The 20116-nt window shown below is 35.8% G+C and overlaps 1 protein-coding gene across 2 annotated transcripts in view; it reads right to left on the bottom strand.

Annotated features, from left to right (window-relative positions):
- The window catches only part of LOC121411290 (F-box/LRR-repeat protein 20-like), a 38899-nt gene extending 23785 nt beyond the window's left edge, over positions 1-15114 (bottom strand). The window contains exons 1-2 of one of the 2 annotated variants that reach the window (XM_041603934.1): positions 14659-15114; positions 643-701 (exon numbers count right to left, since the gene is read on the bottom strand). In XM_041603934.1, coding sequence (XP_041459868.1) covers positions 643-701; positions 14659-14688 — 89 coding nt within the window. In that variant the 5' untranslated portion in view covers positions 14689-15114. The remainder of the gene's footprint in view (positions 1-642; positions 702-14658) is intronic. The other variant, XM_041603933.1, reaches the window with a different exon arrangement.
- Positions 15115-20116: the final 5002 nt, after the last annotated feature.

The raw sequence follows: 20116 nt of genomic DNA, 5'->3' as shown, positions 1-20116 counted from the left end.
CATATACTATATCATTCTGATTTTCAACACAATCTGATTCATAGTTTAAAAGACATACATGTACATAACGTTCATTTGCTCATTAAACATGGTGTTAGGTTAATAGTGTGCTGGATTATTGCTAATTGCACATTGATATGATGGACATTCGTATGACTTTCACAGAAAGGGATCTAGACACTGAACCAGTTCAAAGGATTTAAATGTGTATCATGTTGTTTGGTTATCATCATATACATAATAGACTAAATCTTTGAGCATGATTGGAGGTGATTAGGGGTATCCAGACATGGCAGACATCACTGACAAGTGCCCTTACCTGAGGTTGCCATGTAGTTTATAAGTTTATGTATAATTCATTATATGGGGGAGAAGGGGTACCACTGTCTACTTAATCTCTGTCTATTATTGGCATGGAATTATCACCAAATTCAAATATATTATAGCTATTTGAGCTATCTTGATGGGTAGAGATATTTTGTACAAATGTTTTTCTATTCCTATGACACAATTCAATGCATTCACATAAATATATTACATGACTGTATTTGGTGGAAACCACTTTTGGTTAAGTTGATAAATAACCCTTAAAGTAATGGGTGTTAAATTTTGAGTATTTATCAAAGATATTTGTCAACTTACCTAAGTATATCTTCTTTGGGTAACCTTTGATTAATCATAGCCTCTTCATCTGTTCGAATCTGAAAAGAAGAAATATTACAATTTACATTTTATTATGAGGACATTCGACATTTAAAAAGAAATGCTAGTCATTTCATCAGGAACCAGGTTACTTCTGTTCCAACAAGGACCAAATATGCAAAAATAACCATCAATGTGTATATGTGAGACTGGATCATATTCTGACAAAGACAACAAAAATGTCCTTCTTAAAGGCCAAAAATATAATTTCATGGCAACAGTGAACGGAATAAGTTAAAACAAGTGGAATGCCTCTGGCAGTCTCGCCTGCATTACGTGATTCAAAATAGCAGCAGTGCTGACTTTGAAAACGACTATGGCATAATTATTCTCAAAAAACCCACCATTCATATAATAAACACTGTATTCATTTGCCCAACATTGTAAATGACCTTGAACTTGATCAGGTGACCTAAGACTTGTGCAAAAAATAAGTGATACTTGTTACACATAAATTATCCTTGTTTCATGAAATAGATCCATATACTTTTAAAGATATGATGGCAATTCAACAATACCCCCAACATGGCCAAAGTTCATGGACCTTGACCTTTGACCTTGGTCATGTGACCTGAAACTCACGCAGGATGTTCAATAATACTTGATTACTCTTATGTCTAAGTTTTCTGAACTAGATAATAATAATAATTATACTTGCTTATATAGCGCTTAATACTTATTTTGTCAGAAGTTTTTAAGCGCTCTACAGTACATGTATATGCAGCATAATTACCCTGGCTTTACCAGTGCAGCTGTTACGTGCGCTGTGTTTAGATCCATTAGTACTTTCAAGATTATAATAGCAATTCAACAAATATTCCCAACATGGCCAGAATTTGTTGACCCTATATTACTTATAACCTTGGTCATGTGACCTGAAAATCGCACAGGATGTTTTAGTGATACTTGATCGCTCTTATGACCAAGATTAGAACTAGATCCATAAACTCTCAAAGTTTAGTGAAAATTTAACAAAGTTTTACATGTACCCTCAACATGACCAAAGTTTGTTGACCCTAAAACGACCTTTGAACTTGGTCATGTAACCCAAAAAACAGGATCTTAAGTGATACACCATTTAATACCATAAGTCCAAATTTTATGAACTAGATCCATAAATATTCAAAGTTATGATGGCAATTCAACAATTACCCCCAACATGACAAACATTTTGTTGACCCTGATGGCCTTTGACCTTGTTCATGTGACCCAAAACTCAGGTACAATGTAGGATGTTCAGTGATACACCATTACCCTAATGTCCAAGTTTCATGAACTAGATCCATAAACTTTTAAAGTTGTGATGAAATTTCAAAAACTTAACGTTGGTCGAGATTTTGATGTTGATTCCCCCAACATGTATTTAACAGTGGCGGACCATGACCCGGAGGAGACAAAGCATTGGAGGGGCACTGTATTGTTTGTGAACAATGCTGTGCCCCTCCAATGCTTTGTCTCCTCTGGGTCATGGTCCATCAATGACCCTAAATGACCTCTGACCTTGGTCATGTGACCTGAAACTCAGGCAATCAATATTCAGGAAAAAACGGATAATCCTCAGTTCCTCACTTTCTTTCAATACTGTCCTGGGATATAATATACAAAGTTCTCAAGAGCAATACATTGCTGTGAAATGTTCAGTACAAACTTGAAGGACAAGTCCACCCCAACAAAAACTTGATTTGAATAAAAAAGAGAAAAATACAACAAGCATAACACTGAAAATTTTATCACAATCGGATGTAAAATAAGAAAGTTATGGCATTTTAAAGTTTCGCTTATTTTCAACAAAATAGTTATATGAACGGGCCAGTTACATCCAAATGAGAGAGTTGATGACATCACTCACTATTTCTTTTGTATTTTATTATATGAAATATTTTTATTTTCTCATCATTGTCATGTGAAATGAAGTTTCATTCCTCCCTGAACACGTGGAATTCCATTATTTTAACATTTTGTGCTTCAGGCAAGGAGGTCCTAATCGTCAAATTCGTAAAAATTGAAATATTGTATAATTCAAACAATAAAAAACAAAAGAAATAGTGAGTGACATCATCGACTCTCTCATTTGGATGTAACTGGCTCGTTCATATATCTATTTTGTTGAAAATAAGCGAAACTTTGAAATGTCATAACTTTCTTATTTTATATCCGATTTTGATGAAATTTTGAGCATTGTGCTTGTCTGATTTTTCTCTATTGATTCAAATCAACATTTTTCTGAGGTGGACTTGACCTTTAAGTCAGAGAAAAAAAAATTCTTGCCCCAAAGTTATTTCACCTTTTATCTCTGACTTTAGTTTTTTTTTATGGAACAGCATCACTGTCTTTACGTAAATTTTGAAAGCCTGGCTTACATTACACTCCACTTTAAGAAATAAATATTGGAAATCTGAAAGTTATCAAGCCACAACCACGTTGAGCATCAGCTTGAGTCTTGAGAACTTTGTTCAAAAGGTTATTGGTACCTGAACCAGCATGCAATATTCAGATCATGTAAAACTTTATTATTGACAACAAAACTACTTTATTTTGCTTTTCAACAAAATTAAGGCTCACACATTCAACATTCCCATTCCACAATAAATATCAAATTGTCATTGTAATTTATACTCAACTTCTTGTTTCATAGAAAGGTTTAGTGCACAACACAGGAGTCTTTCAGAGGACTCCACTGGTTTGGAGGAAAGTCACCTCTTACGGTAACAATAATAGCAACAAAAAATTCATTCTTAATGATGATGATGATGATGAAGATGACAATAATAATGATGATGATGATAATAATAACAATAATAATCATCATCATCATCATAATCATAATTTTGATAGCTCAACAAAATATAAATAATTATGTCATCTGGGTGTACTTGGAAAATAAAATGATAAAATATTTCATGATTATTAAAGTACAGTAAGCAATGAAATACATGTACATGTATGTAATAGTATGCAGAATCGAATTCCAGGCATTACATGTACAAAAGCTACAAAGTCCTCATTTACATTTCTGTAAATTCTACATGTTTTTTCCTTAAGATGTTCTTTGTTAGATTTCAACAACAAAGGAATTCCATTCTAGACCATAAACAACTGTGCAGGAACAGCTGAGTTGGGACACCAGAGAGTGGTGTATATTACAAGTATTCATGCAATCTGACCTTAGGGGGTTGGGGCCTCACAAAACAGTTGCTCCATGTAGGGAGGTAAAAAGTAACTTCATAGCTATGACATCAAATGAACTTTCCAGGTAAATAACCCGACTTGAACTCATATGTTTACTTTCCTTTAGAGGTTTGAATGCTTGCAAACCTACAGCACAATGGAAATGTACTCAATTGAAAATGTGTGATTCATGTGAACATGTACATGTTCTGAAGATGTAGACATATACTTTTATGTAATGTATGATCAAAAGAGCTTGTAATCAAGCAGTACAATGTTAACAGTAAATGTACCTTTAAATGAACATTACGGAAAATTTCAATTGCTTACATGAGCACTATTAATTCAAACAAATTCATGTAGAGTAAGCACTTTCTGATATAATGAAGGACAAATGTAGCCCTACATGTACAATCTTAATGGAGGTATACCATCAATAATCAATCAACATGTACATGGTTCAGACTGCAGTGAACGTAAAAGCTCTACAAGTATCTACATTGCAGATTTTACAGTGGATATGAAGGAGTAATTTTATATTATACAGGGAGACAATGAAAGGTACATAAAATGTGCTAACATGTACATTCATTTCATTAACATGTAAACAAGACACTTTGGCTAAGAATCAAAAAGGTGGTTTTGAAAACCAATGGTACGTTGAACCCGTGATTTGCAAAATTCCTTTATAGATTACACTTTGCTGCCTGTACATGTACAGTAAACAAGGTGGTGCATCTCGCCTGATTTTGTGTTCAATAAAACATGCAATATGATCTTTTAACCCTAAATGACCTTTGACCCCATCATTCTCACGAACATCCATGTGGTATTATCCAAGGACCTTTTGAACCCAATATGATCAAAATTGTTCAATGGAAAAATAAAGAAATGAGAGCAGGATGAACAAAAGCATGAAACAAGTGGAATGCCTCTGGCAGTCTCGCCTGCAATACGCAATTCAATGCTCAGTGCTGACTTTGACAACTACTGAATAATTATTCACAAAAAACACCATTCATACATGTACGACTACAAGTATGTTCATTGACGCTAAATGACATTCCACCTCGGTCATGTCATGTGACCTGAAACTCGGGCAAGATGTTCAGTGATACACTACTCTGCTATGCACTGCAGGCAAGACACAAAGAATGACATGACCTCATATTATTTGACCTTTTGACCCTAGATGATTTTTTTACCCCATCATCCTCATGAACACACAGTGGTATTACCCAGGGATCATATGTACCAGGTCTGTACACAATTAATGCAGAAAAAGAAATGAGGGCAAGTCAAACAAAAACTTTAACATTTTTGTAACAGACTAATGGATCAAAGGACAGACTAACGGACCTACGGACTAACAAACTAACAGGATAAGTGGTCTCTGCCAAACTTCGTTCAGCCGAAACAAAAGTGTCCAATGCTGATGCTATTCATGACTCCACTGTTTTGAACAAAATAGCTTACTCAACCATGGCAACATGCGTCAATTTGGCGCAATGTGACAAAATCGCAAATCAGCCTTGAACATTTTTTTATGTACTTGGTAAATGAGCGTAATTTATACAAGAAATCTGCACAAACCATAAGTTCAACAGATGGTTTTCAAAACCAACTTTATAAATTTGGGCCTTTGTTTTCTTTTAATCTTTTTTTAAGGGAGAAGTAAAAGAAATAAGCGAACATTTCAACCCGGGGGGGGGTGGGGGTACTCGACCAAAAAAGTGGTAGGTATGTGCCACGGGCGAGACAAAAAACAAGGGCCTTGGAGCGGGCTTATTGTAAAAATGAGGGTTCTCGCAGCGGGCTTCGGAACTACAAATGTCTGTGAAAACGGGGGTCCTTAAACGGGTCGCCTGCGTGTGAGTGCGTATATGCATCCCCATGGAACTGGCATACGTGCATGCAGCTAGCCCGGCAGCAAAGTCGCCGGGTGCGCTCGCGCAGAGGCAATGGTCGGACAGCACTCTGCGGCTGCTTTTCACCAAAATTGCAGCTCATTATAGCGGATCAATGCGGCCGGAATGACGTAACAAAAAATATCTGAAGCTTTGGAGCGGATGTCTTTCTTCTCTTTTCTCGATAAGAAGAAAATGCTATGCTTTGGCGCAGCTTTCTTTGTTCTTTTTCTCAATAAGATGAAAATGCTATGCCTTCGAATGGAAATTTGAGTGTAAAGATGGGGGTCCCCTCCACGGCACATACCCACCATGCATTATATACTGAGTGCCCCCCCCCATCCCCCGCCCCGTTTCAACCAAGGCAAAAAACAAAATTCTTTACTTTCAGGGTCTACTTTTGCCAACCAACTGCCTATAAAATCTGTGACATTGGATAAGCTTTAACATGACAGTGAATGGGGATTTTCAGGGGCTCTTTTGAGCATTTTGGGGTTGAAATATTTTTCTGTTTCAACCAATTTTTTACCCCCTCCTAACTTTTTCGAGTGGCCTGCTTTCTAGTCAAGGAACTTGCCCCTTCTGATACAGATGAAAATAAGTGGGGGCTTTTTGTCTTGTTTAGGTCATTTTCCTCTTTTTATTAATACCCTAATTAGCCGCCTAAGAGTAATGCGGATAATTCAATAAAAATTGCGTTCATAAACTCCGAAAATAAGCCGCATTATTTTTATGAGCGCCCGTCCTGAAAAAGGCGGATAATCGCCATGACAACTGGACACGCCCCCTCCGATGCGGTTGTGTTGGAAAAGGGTGACCTTGTGACCGCACCATGGCAATTATTCGCATTATTTGGAAATGCCTTCATAAACTCAAAATCTTATCCCGATGCCGCTATTATGCGGATAATAGCAGCATCAGAGTAATGCGGATAACTCTTGTCCTCCTCCAATTTTACGACCAAATTATGCTGCTATTAGCCGCCTAATTCATAGTAATTGTGTTTATGAAAGGGGTATCAGTTTCCTTTTGTGTTCTGATACTTGGATGTAGATGGCCCCTTTTACCAAACACAAAACTGCCCGGTTGAAATCTTGAAGTGCTTTTTTTTTATAATTGTCCATTTTGTGTCCAATAGCACACCCCCCCCTTTTTTTTATAAGTGCCCCATTTGACCAATAACTTTCTTTAAAATTATTTCAAAATGTATGATGGTTACGAATCTTGGCAAAAATAACAGATTTTTTTCAGGGAGGGGAAGTTAATTATTTTAGCAACAGCATAGGTATTTCAGTTTTGTTTTATTTTTTTCAGAAAAAGTAGTTATATTCATAGAGAAGACAATACAATTTCAATAAGTTTCAATTCAGAATCCTTTCTTTTCATGGAAATCATTGGGTTTTTTTCTTAAATTTAGCAAGTAAACCTCGTATTTCACAATGGAGAAAGAAAAAAAAACAAGAAATTTCAGAAATAATCTGTTGATAATTTCTTTGTTTAAAACTCATCATTTCTTCAGTCCATATGTTATCTGTTCACAAACAGCTTGATATGTGGTGAATACTTCCTGTTTCAAACCTCAAAATGTTGTATCTTGAGAGACCACAAATATATCTAGCCACTGGGAGTACATGTACCTACAAATGTACTATTTCTGGTTGTGACTCAACCTAAGTGAACAATGGAAGAGTTCCCAGAACAAAGGGAAAGACCAAGAGTGAATGACAGAGAAAGAGAGAAAGAAAGAAAGAGAGGTGGAGCAGAGAGGGAGAGAGATAGATGGTAGAAAAATGAATATACAAAGAGAGAGGTGGAGAGAAGATTAGTAAATGAAAGGGATAAAAGACATAACTTTCAAGAAATATATCCACAGATTCTATTTCTACACTGCTTACTTGGTTGAGGAACAAGAATGAAAAAAAAATGCACAGATGAAAGGGGGCAGGATGGCATATGTACTTATACATGTATGTATTTTAGTGGAGGAAGGAGGGATTTCAGATTTGTTGGTTCATATCTATATTCCTATGTATATTTTTATGTGAATTTTTAATGATGAATGAATAAAAATATTTTAAAAATGATACACTTGTAGATTTACTTAAACAAATCAAGAAACAAAAGGGGAAAAAGTACGTATACAATGCAGCATGCACTATAAAATGGTCTGATATACAATATACATGTGGGCTATTCCACGGTTACTCACGTTACATTTGGAGACACCTTGACTCATACTTGGAGCTGTAACTCCATTATTATTGATAGGAACTAAACATCTCCTTATCACAACAAAGTACACAGTCTGACTATCCTTCGTATAAAAACAAAACTTGGGAAATTCTATTATGCTCCTGGCAAATCTTTGGAATGTGTCGGTTACTCACGTTACATGATTTGGACATGCATAAAATGAAAAGTCAACATAAGTGAAAAGTCTCCTCATACAAGGCTTTTATGAAAGTTGATTATATCCATTTCAAAGAAGTATATTAGGGAGACAAACTTTGTATATAATTAAAAAAATAAAGAACACATGGTTTTTACTTGGGGTGCAGATAATATGGTTACTCACGTTACGGTTACTCACGTTACATTTTGTCCATGTATGGTTAACAACACACATGTCATTAAAAATTCAATAATGTGTGTAAAATTCATTGCTAGGAACATCTAAAAGAGATTTTATACCAAAAATTGGAACAATTGTAGCTTTATTAGAGAGTAGGAGGGAAAAGTATGATTTTGCTTACTAATTATGCATAAATTAGCCTAATCGCTTAATACCAATTTGCATGAAATATTATTGTAGATTATGTCCAAGACAACCTGCATGCAAATTTTCGGCGTGATTGTGCGGCCAATGGCCAAAATCTGAAGGGGGCCTGGGAGCCCCCCCCTCCCCCCACCCCTGGGCCATATCAACTCCCAAAATACCCCGGCCTAGATAGGGTTACAGGTAAGGGCATTCAATGTGTTGTTCAAACACTCTTTAAAGTTTGGTTAATCAAAACCAAGTCTTACTAATGCACTCTCGCATTGTGAATACTTCTGCTAATATTCAATTTTTGTGTGTGATTGTATGACCACTGATATTTTGATGAACAAAGAGTCGCATCAAAGAGATGTACCCTCATTTTGCTTTTAATTAATAAAAAATAACTTCACAACTAACCATGAGACTTAAAACTTGACATCCCACAGAAAATGTTACCGAACTGAATAATTTTTACTGGTTACTCACATTACATGATGGTTACTCACGTTACAAAGTTACTCACGTTACAGTTTTTCTTCATCAATTTTATAAAAAAATTGTACTTTTTAATGATTTTGATAGTCATCACTGTGTCAAAGATTGTTTGAAGGAAGAGAATTTAAAATCCCACCAATTAACTGTGAAGAATTTTTCTCTCAGAAAACAAAGTCAGTTTTTTTGGTTACTCACGTTACATCACCTGAACAGGTTGCAATATTTATTTTTGAATGAGTACTACAAATTTACTTGAAAAGCGGTTGTGTATTTTAAGTAATTTGACTCTTCTAAACTTCAGAAATATATAAAGTGGTATGTTGTTGCAACAACAAAATGGTAATAAGGCATATTTCATTTTTCACTATTTTTCTTGTATTTTGGTACACAATGGAAGCACAACTTTTGACCATTTTTTTTCCAAAGTATACATATGAAAATAAACTTTTTATTTCTTGTTCCTGAAACTATCATGTATGAAGGACTTAAAGTATTAAAAAATTCAAGAAAATATTGAATTTGAATTTTTAAGCTCATGTCCACCAACCTGTGGAATTGCCCATGTACATGTAATTAAAACAAAGAGGAAAAAGAGAAGAGGGAGAGATGGACAGACGGCAAGCATGCAAGACATAGCTGAGCCAGTTTTAAAACAAATATTGTGGGAACAAAGAGATGATGAATTGAAAACTCAAGGAAACTAGGGACATGTACATTACTACATTGTGTACAATGATTGTTAAAAGGTCACTTTGTCTGATCTGTAGGACAAAGCATACATAATACCTGTAGGGTGAATTGCCACTTGGTCTACACCCATTTGGTCCCATCCCAAAAGGTGTAATCCTAGTTTATCTACAACCAGGGGCCCGTCTTACAAAGAGTTGTGATTGATCCGATCAATCGCAACTATCGAAAGCCAGCAAAGTCAACATATAAAATGCAGGTTTGTTCATAAAAAATCCTAGATATGAATGTATAGGCCTATCCATAAATTCATTGATTTCTTGACAACTTGGTGTGTTCTCCTTTGTTTACAAAGGACATTTCGCAAATTTCCTGTAGAAAAAAATTTGACACTGACCCATAGATTGGATCAAACGTAACTCTTTGTAAGACCGGGCCCAGTTCATCCATTAACCAATATGTCTACATACTGTATTTGCTATTAAGTCCATGGATCATTTTGCCCAATATCCAGGTAGGTCCTAACCACTTGTCTTACATCTACCAAGTCTAAAAACAGTCAATAGTCTATCAAATGAACTGTTGATGAACTAAATTTCATTTTTTTAAATGCAAAATAATAAGTACATGAAGATTAAGTGTCAATACTTAGACTATCTGGGCAATTTACATACATGTACATTAAAATACAATTAGACCAAGTGATGATTGGATCAAATAGTAATTATACCAAATTGATAAAAGGCCTCATGGCTTTAGCCATGATGGTGTAAGATCAGACACCCAAGTGGATACAGACACAACCCTTCTACAAAGCATGAGATGATGTCCCATTATGACACAATGAAAGCAGTTTATTACTGTATTCCCCCTCCCCATCACTTTTATTTCATAAACATCAGCTGATCATAAGGAAATGTTTTAACAACCAACCATTAACTTTTTTTTTTCCAAAGTGATTGTCGCTGGTACTTTAACTTTCATCCAGAAAACAACAAGTACATGTATCCATGTTCAAGCTCATTACTCTCAAAATAAAGCTACATGTAACTGTAAGCATTGAGTTTGTGCATGGTAGTACAGTGCATTTGCAGGTACATGATCATACAAGTGAACAATGTCTGTATTGTGCTGTATACGGACATCATGGGGTGCTTAATTCACTAAATGTGAATTAATTGAAAATCATTTGCTGGGAATTTAGATTCACACAATATAAACAAATATTGATTTCACCCTCCCCCCACTACATGGATCTGGGAAGGGTGGATTACATGGGGGCTCAGAGCAATTTTGCCCTCAAATTCCCATTTACTTAAATATAAGAGCTTACAATGTATACAATGTTGCCAATTTAGGCAATCGGTTGTGAAAAGTAGCCCCCCCCAAATGATATATTTTTGCATGTCAGGGGGGGGGGGGGGGGGGGGAGGTAACCACTAGGACATTCTATATGCAGGTTTTTTTACTATGTCCCCCTAAAATGTCCCAGATTTGCACACTCTATTCAGCAAATTATTACATTCTCTATTATAATTTGTGTAAATTAGGCCATCATGATTTACAGAGGGGACCTTTTTTTCATTACTGGCATTTTTTACACTCTATTCGCAAAAAAAAACACCTTTTCTCCACATTTCTTCTCACGGATGCTGTCAACTGTCCAACAGCAATGAAAACCCTCTTGCCCCTTCCCCCCCCACCCGGCACAACATACACGTATATACATGTATGTTACAAAAATAAACATATCAATCGGATTATGCGTTAAATACGACGTGCGTGTTGGCGTGACTAAGTTACACCAAACTCTTTGTGAATACTTCCAGGTTGAATTTGTAAGCTCATCTAACACAAATCATTCAGAACTAGCTTCGAATAATTTTGGTTTTCTTTGGCATTTTTGTATGATGAAAGAGCACAATGAACATAAGAAACATACACAACATTAACAACATTCTGACATTTTTGGCTTCCCCTGATTTTAGGACTGAGTTAGACAATGGCCCAAGTTAAACCAGACTTTGGAATACTGGCCTGTATGTATGTGCAAACCCTAAGACCCAAGGTACAGAAGTAAACAAAAACATTGTTGAAATAGTATTAGATTTTAAGTAAGCCTCATTTTCATCTTTGTGATGCCCTCAGCAAACACTTAATTGTATGTACATGTATAACTTGTTGAAATCCAGAGTTGTAAAATAGCCTTAAAAACAGACATACTGAAGCTGAAGCTAAAATCGCATGAATGACCTCAGCAAACACTTAAATTGTATGTACATGTATATCTTGTTCAGTATGTCCGTTTTTAAGGCTATTTTACGATTTTGCAGTACCAAACACTTGTTTATTAACTCCAGAGTTATGAAAATGAGACATACATGTACAAAGTCATGTACAATCCATGTACTGTACATTGTACAGTGTCCCAACTTCTCAAGTGTAAGATTTGACTAAAAAACGTGGTGCAAAATGAGATTTAACAAAAAATTCTGCAAGATTTACTGTGCAGTATGCAAAACAGCCATTGCAAAAAAGGAACAAAATCTGATGAATACATGTATCCCAAAGGCTCATGTTAAAAAATTGCTGTTAAATATTTGCATGGTCTGTAACAAAGTACAAAATACGGTATGTAGATGACACTCTAAAAAAGCAATGCAATGATAGCAAGTCCAACACCTCCAGCAGTCTCGCTGACTTTGTGCCGACTTTCATAAGTGGGCTCCAGCAATCATTTTGCTCAGATTTTGTAAATTTCCAAAGATGGGGGCATTTCTGACATTGTTCGATAAAAGATCCAATTCAGGAAAAGTCCTGGGGTTTTGAGGTGCTTAAAGGAGCACTCCTGGCTGAAAAATAATCTTAAGATTTTTAAGTTACTTTTTTGTGAAACATCATCCAGATTTGGTAATCAGTGTAAACAGCAACTGAGTTTTGAATAGATTTGTACTGGAAAGTCAAGATCTGGGTCCTGTTTCATCAAAACATACAACTATTGTCATTAAAGCGAAATGAAACGTTTGGAACAAATAGGCTTGTGTAGAAACAGAAAAATCAAAGAATAAGAATAAAGAAAGTTTGAGAAAAATCGGACAAATAATGAGAAAGTTATGAGCATTTGAATATTGCAATCACTAATGCTATGGAGATCCTCCCATTGGCAATGCGACAAGGTTGTGTGATGTCACTGATGAACAACTTTCCCTTTGGTGGACTATAAAATACCCTCAAAATGTCTCTTTTTGCTTTTTCTTATGATGATACAAACTATTTATCCATGATGTATTCTTAAAAAATATGTATTACATGCCCTCATGTAGAAAGAACACATGATCTATGGATAGATGTGATAAAAGAGGCAATTCAAGTGAAATATGTACTAAAGTAATGGGGAGAGTTGTTCACAAGTGACATCACACATCTTTGTCGCATTGCCAATTTGCTATCTCCATAGCAATAGTGATCGCAATATTCAAATGCTCATAACTTTCTCATTATTTTTCCGATTTTTCTCAAACTTTTGTTGATCTGTTTCTTTGATTTTTCTGTTTTCACACAAGCTATCTTGTTCCAATGGTTTCATTCTCCTTTAATGTAACTACGATGGATGCCTCCATTGTGATTGGCTGCTGAGCCCTGTTACCAAGGTATGATAACTGTAAAATTACCAGAGTAGCTGAGGGGCTGCATTTTTCCATAAACATGTACTTAGAAATGTAAACACTACCATTTGATAATTTTTTTTTCTGCATGGGCAGCCCCCGCCTGCTTTGGCTCAGTCCCCCCCCCCCCCCCCCCTTTCAAAACCATTCCAAGTCCTCGCCTACAAGTAGGTTGGCTGTTCAGGGGCCCGTTGCAGAAAGAGTTGCAATCAATCGCTCTGAAAATCATGCGCAACTTGATTTTCAACCAATCAACAGCGTGCATTTGGGACCTGCGATTGATTATTTGGCTTGCGTTTTAACGCAACTCTTTTTGCAATGGGCCCCTGTACATGTGCTCCTATGTTCCATTTCCCACTTCAAGTAGATCATCCAAGAGACACAGCTCAAGTATTTACAACAGATCAAGATGAATCTTACAGTGTATCGATCTGTGTGGCTCTCATGACTATGGGATTCCTTTGTATTGTTTTGTTTTTGTTTGCTGTTTGTTTTCGAGAGGGTTCCTTTGTGTCCTGTAGTATCACAAATGCAGCATCTTGTAATCATACATATGTACACGAAAACTGGCGTCTGGTAAGTAGGGCCTTGTGGATACTCATACTGTTTAATAATTTTGTTTTTTAGAGGGAAGCTGAAGCAAAGGACTGACATTATCCTACGTCATTGGTCAACCCCAGATGTGAATAATTACATCTGATTGATACTGATAGCATGGATACAGAGTGATACCACAATAGTAATCTATGATATCTCATTATTTTCCAATCTCTCTCACTCACACACACACACTGAGTGAGTGAGCTGCATGGCAAAAATCAAGACTTATTATGGCTTGTAGTTGTACATGTACAAGATCATTGTAAACGAAACCATGAAAACAACATTCATGATTCAACAAACTACTAATATGTTATTAATTGTTAACCTAGTGCCAGTGGCTAGTCTTTTCATTTTGCCACCAATTTATGATGAAATGGCAGACCCTCTTAAATCTATGAATTTACTTGGACTGCCATAAAGTCGCAATGCCAGCACTGAGCAGTTCCATGCAATGCAATAGAGGTGCAGAAATAATTATGCAGTACAAGGCTACATTACACAGCACAGCGCGCTGCCTAGCATGCTCTGGCAGGAGGCGCTAGGCGAGACGAACCGCGCGATGGTGATCAGGTGATGATGGGCTAGGCTCGGCCTCGGCAAGTAAATTATCGATTATCTCTTTAAATTTCAATTTCCTTTCACTTTCATTACATTTACTGATTATTATACTCACCTCACTTCTACTCCTCACGCTGCTCGTCATATCTGCGCTTTTTATAGCAAGCCCAAGGTGACAAAATTTACAACAGTATGCCTAAACATCACAGTAAACTCACGAACCATAACAATGACCATAACAAAGTTATGTCGATCTACAGTACATGGGAATATGGCAGGGCCTTTTAACATTGTTATTGTCCCCAGCTGTTGAGAGCGTGAGTTCCATTGGCTAATGATCTCGGGAGCCGAAGTAAATTTTTACCGTAAAGAGGCTAAAATGTTCTAAAACTTTCTTATTTATATCTAAAATACTGGGAAACATGTACTGAGTCATTCGAATTGTCGATAAAGACACAAAATACTTGAGAAGCTCATGTTCAAGTCATGGTTTCACAAAGGATTATTCGCCGAGCCAATCAGGTATTTTGTTTTACTCTTGATGTTAATCAGCTGGCAGGGGTAAAAGGTTGTTCCTCAACACCACGATACGATACTTCTGCGCATGTGCACTTCAATTAGTAGAAATACATGTAGCTGGTGTTGTAATTCCGCATAATCACGTTACAGGTGGAATTATCCCGAGATTCCTTGGTCAGGATAATGTCACAAAACACACACAAAAAAGAATAACTCGTTTCTAGATTATAATTTCATACCATCCCAGCTAACACAAAAACATATGGTTATGAAAACATTTTTTTTTCAATGTCAATTGTATGGTCTTTTATTGTTGTGAAAACATTTTAGTGTACCTAATACTAAAAAAAACGATCTTTCTGTTAAACGTCATAAAAATGTTTTCAAAATCAAAGTGGAACTCTATTTTAAATTCATGTAGGCCCCTACATTTTACACAATTTCAAAAATATAAGTTTATTGACTTATAATCTAACTTCCACGATTTATGATAATTCATTCTAGTAAGCTATGGTTTCGTATGGATTTCAACTTATAAAAATGGGAAAATGTGAAGAAACGACATGGACAGGGAAGGAGAACGTGGAATAATGGGGATCTTAGATTTATTTTTTTTTTTCTTTCTCTCCTGGAAACATTTTAAAAATATTTTGCAGAGAAATAAGAAAATTTAATAAATTTTTAGCGATATTTAATTTTAGACTAAACATTACAAAAAAAATGTCACGTGAAAATTATGATGCATTGATGTTATAAATAATTTTTATAAAACATATGTCACCAGGGGAAGAATTATTGTTGGACAACTGACTACCTGATCCTCTTTTGAAAAAAAAATAGTCAATTATAGGGTTTCCCGTTTATGTCTTGATGGGACTTTAACAACTATAAGGATGGCGACTTGTAACATATAGGCCCACATGTTGCTAATAAAATATGATAGTAAATAAAGAAGGGAATGTAATTCTGAGAAGATCTACATGCTGATTATTCATGTAGGTCTACGATGGTTTATTGATATCCTGACCTGAATGGAATAATTGAAGGACTGGCTTATTGGCTAGGTTAATAGGATACTACCTGCGATATGATTTTTGTATCATACCTGATGTATTTCAGTATAAAATGTAGTCTACAGTATATTTCTCACATTAAAAAAAAATAATGCGACCGCGAAGCGCGAGCTGAATTGTTGAAATTCACACCCGAAAGCGAGACAAGCACCTTTGTAGTCATGAACATGATGCCTACACTTAGTTAAAGGTGCAAACCGCGAGTTGAAATATCTTTGTACCTTGACTTGAAATCGAGATATTTCATGTGCCATTCGTAAACTTATTTCTCATGAACTTACTTTAGTAAATTAAGTTAATTTCTCATGAACTTAATAAACTTAGTTCTCATTAAACAGGCAATGCGAGCACAGCATGCCTGAAATCATGTTGTTTGGTGGTGTTTTTATTATTATAAAGTGGGGCTGCTGGGTATCCCCAAAATCAAAATTTTCCTGGGGGGGGGGTAATGCGTGTGTTATTTTCCATAGTTAGCGCCCCATGGAAATCTGGTATGATAAATGACAGAAATAATACAAATGAACGACGCTTTATAGGACCCCCCCGTTCAGAATTTTCCTACACAGTGCTTGAAATAGTGCTTATAAATTCACCCTTTGTCAGATCAGAATATCATATATTTTCAGCTCGCGCTTCGCGCTCGCATTATTGATTTTTATAATAAAACTAAAGTAGGCCTATTTAGAATGCCCAAATGCTATAGGTATAAATTTCAATACGCGCAGGCATGTTAATTCACATACGCAGCTTTTTTATGTAAATGTGCTTAGATTATAAAGTTTCATATCAGAATATTGTTACGATACTGTAACAAATAACAATAAGTATTTATTTTCATTTTGATTTCCTTTTCTTTTATTACAGGAAATTATTAAGCATACATTAACAAATATAAATAAATGATAACGGTCTTACATCAATCTCTTGAAGTGCTGTTTATAGTTCACAGTTATAGTCCAGTATACTTTATAATCCAGATAAGATCCAAGTTGGCTGGCGAAGATTCCGTAAATCAAAGTTCACAAAGATGGCGATGATGAAACTGATGATAAAGCACGATGAATAACCAGAGTCACTGTGATGGGTTGAAATGTCCTTGAAGACGATGTTGATTATTTAACAGTCAATATCAGCAATTCATTCATGGGTTGAAAAGCGTTCATTAAAACAGCTTGATAATCTCGATGAGAACTGAGAATTCCTCTCTCAAAGTAACTGCAAACCGTTCATTGATGGCGGGTAAATAATTCCTCATAAGATAAATATTCCAGGTGGAAATAAAGTCTGCTCTGACATAAAGTCTGGCATGAAACTCTAAGTTTTGATCTGATGTGATGAAGTGATCTGATCTGATATGTGATCTGATATATGATCCGATATGATATGATGATGTCCTTGCTTATATACAAATTATTCACTATTCTAGAGGCTTCTAGTATTGTCTACAAAAAGAATATTCTCCTTCTTTCAGGCATGTCAGGAGCAGTCAAATTCTAAAACATTCTTGAATGACCTCAGTGAAATTAACATGTCAACAACATAGCTAATCCTATTGTTCTTTTCCACTGTCTGAGGAAGCCCAATTGTCTGCCTTAAATAACAAAATTCCTCGGCCTATTGTGTACCTTCTTTATCACGTATCTTTGCAAATTGCAGAAATAACAGAAATTACTTTATCTCATATAGTGCCTAACCATGGACCTATATGGCCTAACAAAGCTTTACTGCCAGGACATTCTGGAACACTCTTAAAGAAAAAATAACTAAATAAATGAATGTAATTGCTCTTACAATTCCTCCTATACATAACAATATTAAAAAATTTCTGCTCGCGCTTCGCGCTCAAATTATTAATGCAGGAAGATACCCAATTACCAATCCATTTCCTGATTTACAAAACATGAATAGAGTGTCCCGTTTTTAGGTCTGAATCTCAATTTTGTTTCCACTTGCGCTTCGCTCTCGCATCAATTGTCCGTATAGTTATACCTGTTAATGATTAGAAAAGTGCTTAGGATGTTCCGTTTTTAGATCTGAATTCTCAATTTTGTTTCATTGTAAAGTTTTATACCTATGCTGTTCATGATAACAAAAAGTACTTTGAATGTCCAGTTTTTAGGTCTGAATGTCAAAAATTTTCAGCTCGCGTTCGCATTATTTGATTGTTGAAATATGTATCGTCTTCAAGGGTAACTGCAAAAAGTCTTTATTGCAAGTCCCTTTTGATTTGATTTTGATTTGATTTTATTTTATTTCTGCACTCAGCATAAATATGCAACATAACATCTAGGTGATACAATTAAGTTTTACAAAACAATTTAAGTAATAGTCATAGCAAAGCAATGAAAAATAAATATTAACAAGAAGCAATATTCAATGAAAAGAAAACAGTTTAAACGAATGCAGGAGACCGCCATCGTGAGCGGTTAAGCTTGAAAATGATGGCGGCCTCGTAAAATCGATCAGGCCAGAACCCAAATTTAAAATTTCGCTCACAGTAGTTAGTTGTAACATCTTGTTCAGGGTCACAAACATTGCTTAAATGTTCAAATTTCATGACAAAATACATGAAATAAAAAAAAAATGCTCGCGCTTCGCGCTCGCACTATTTATTTAGATATATGTATTTATTCCAAGCTGAGAAGTGATTGTCACATGTGTTGGGGTACCCTTGGTTTGTGTGTGTATAAAAGAACGATGGAAAGCCAACCACGCATCACTGTGAGGAGAGATACTACGTCAGCACCCCCGCTGAAAAAATCTTTTCCAGAGCCGGGCCGACGTTTTTTAATTGATTCGTTTCCATGAATTGCTTATAGCCTATACTTGTTTAGTTTTTATTCAGTATAAATGTGATTCTAAGGGCGGCGATTCAGGGATCCAAAGTCCCCACTTTTTGAAGCACTAAAATTAGTCATTTTTACCCAAGGAATTACGTCACATTGTACAAACAAACGTGCCAATTTTCCCCTTTCATCTTGAAAGAACTTGTTTTCTATGTTAACGAGTTTTGACGGATTTTTAAAAGTGCCCATTTTCGTATCAGTTGCCATTCTAAAACGAGCCATGCCCGATACCCGTTTTCTTTCTATAGTTTCATCTTTTATGATAACCCCTTTCAAAATGTGTTTATTGCCCTATTCAGCTACTTCTCATTTCTTTTCATTTGTAAAATTCCTCTTAGTGTGGTGCACCCCTTGAACCTCTGATCAAGTGCCCCATTAAAGAAATTCCTATTTTCTTTTCTAGTTTGTTAAAAAAAACCTGTTAATACAGGGGCCGATCCAGCCTTCGCCAATAGGGGGGGGGGGTGGAATTTTTCAGCCACATTTTCCTCGATCGGCCGCACAAAGTTAATTTTTTGTTTTTGTTTCTTTGAAGGGGTTAGTCACTTCTAAGCTTTATTCTTATAAATCAATATGAATATATAATCTCATAAGCCTTATTTGATTACTGCGGGCGCGAAGCACAAGCTGAAAATCTTAACATTTCTACCCGAAGAATTTACATTTTAAGCACTTTTATTTGTAATCGTGAAAAGAATAAATATAACTAAACAATTGATGCAAGCGTGAAGCGCGAGCGGAAAAGTCGAGATTTACACCTAAAAATGGGACATTCCATTCATGTTTTGTAAATGATGAAAAGGATGGGTAATTAGAAATCTTCCCATTCAGAGCGTAAAGCGCGAGCAGAAATGTTTAATATTGTTATCTGACACTGGATAATGATTTAAATAGAGAACAAGCTGCGTAACTATCTGAATCATAGAGATGTAATGATATACATTATGATCTGAATACAAACATACGCGCACATCTTTCAGATTTCGTTCTAGAATCTAGGCATTCTAAATACCTTTTTTATCATGAAAATCAATAAAGCCGGCGAGAAGCGCGACTATAAAGATTTTTTGTGTGGGCGGGCCCCTCAGGCCCCCTTCTTTTCCTTCTTTGAAGATAGAGCCTCATTTAAAAAAAA

This window comes from Lytechinus variegatus, chromosome 3 (assembly GCF_018143015.1).
Source record: "Lytechinus variegatus isolate NC3 chromosome 3, Lvar_3.0, whole genome shotgun sequence".
In the NCBI taxonomy this organism is placed as follows: Eukaryota; Metazoa; Echinodermata; class Echinoidea; order Temnopleuroida; family Toxopneustidae; genus Lytechinus; species Lytechinus variegatus.
Note: the sequence above shows the minus strand (reverse complement) of the source record. Positions and strands in the feature narration are given on the sequence as shown.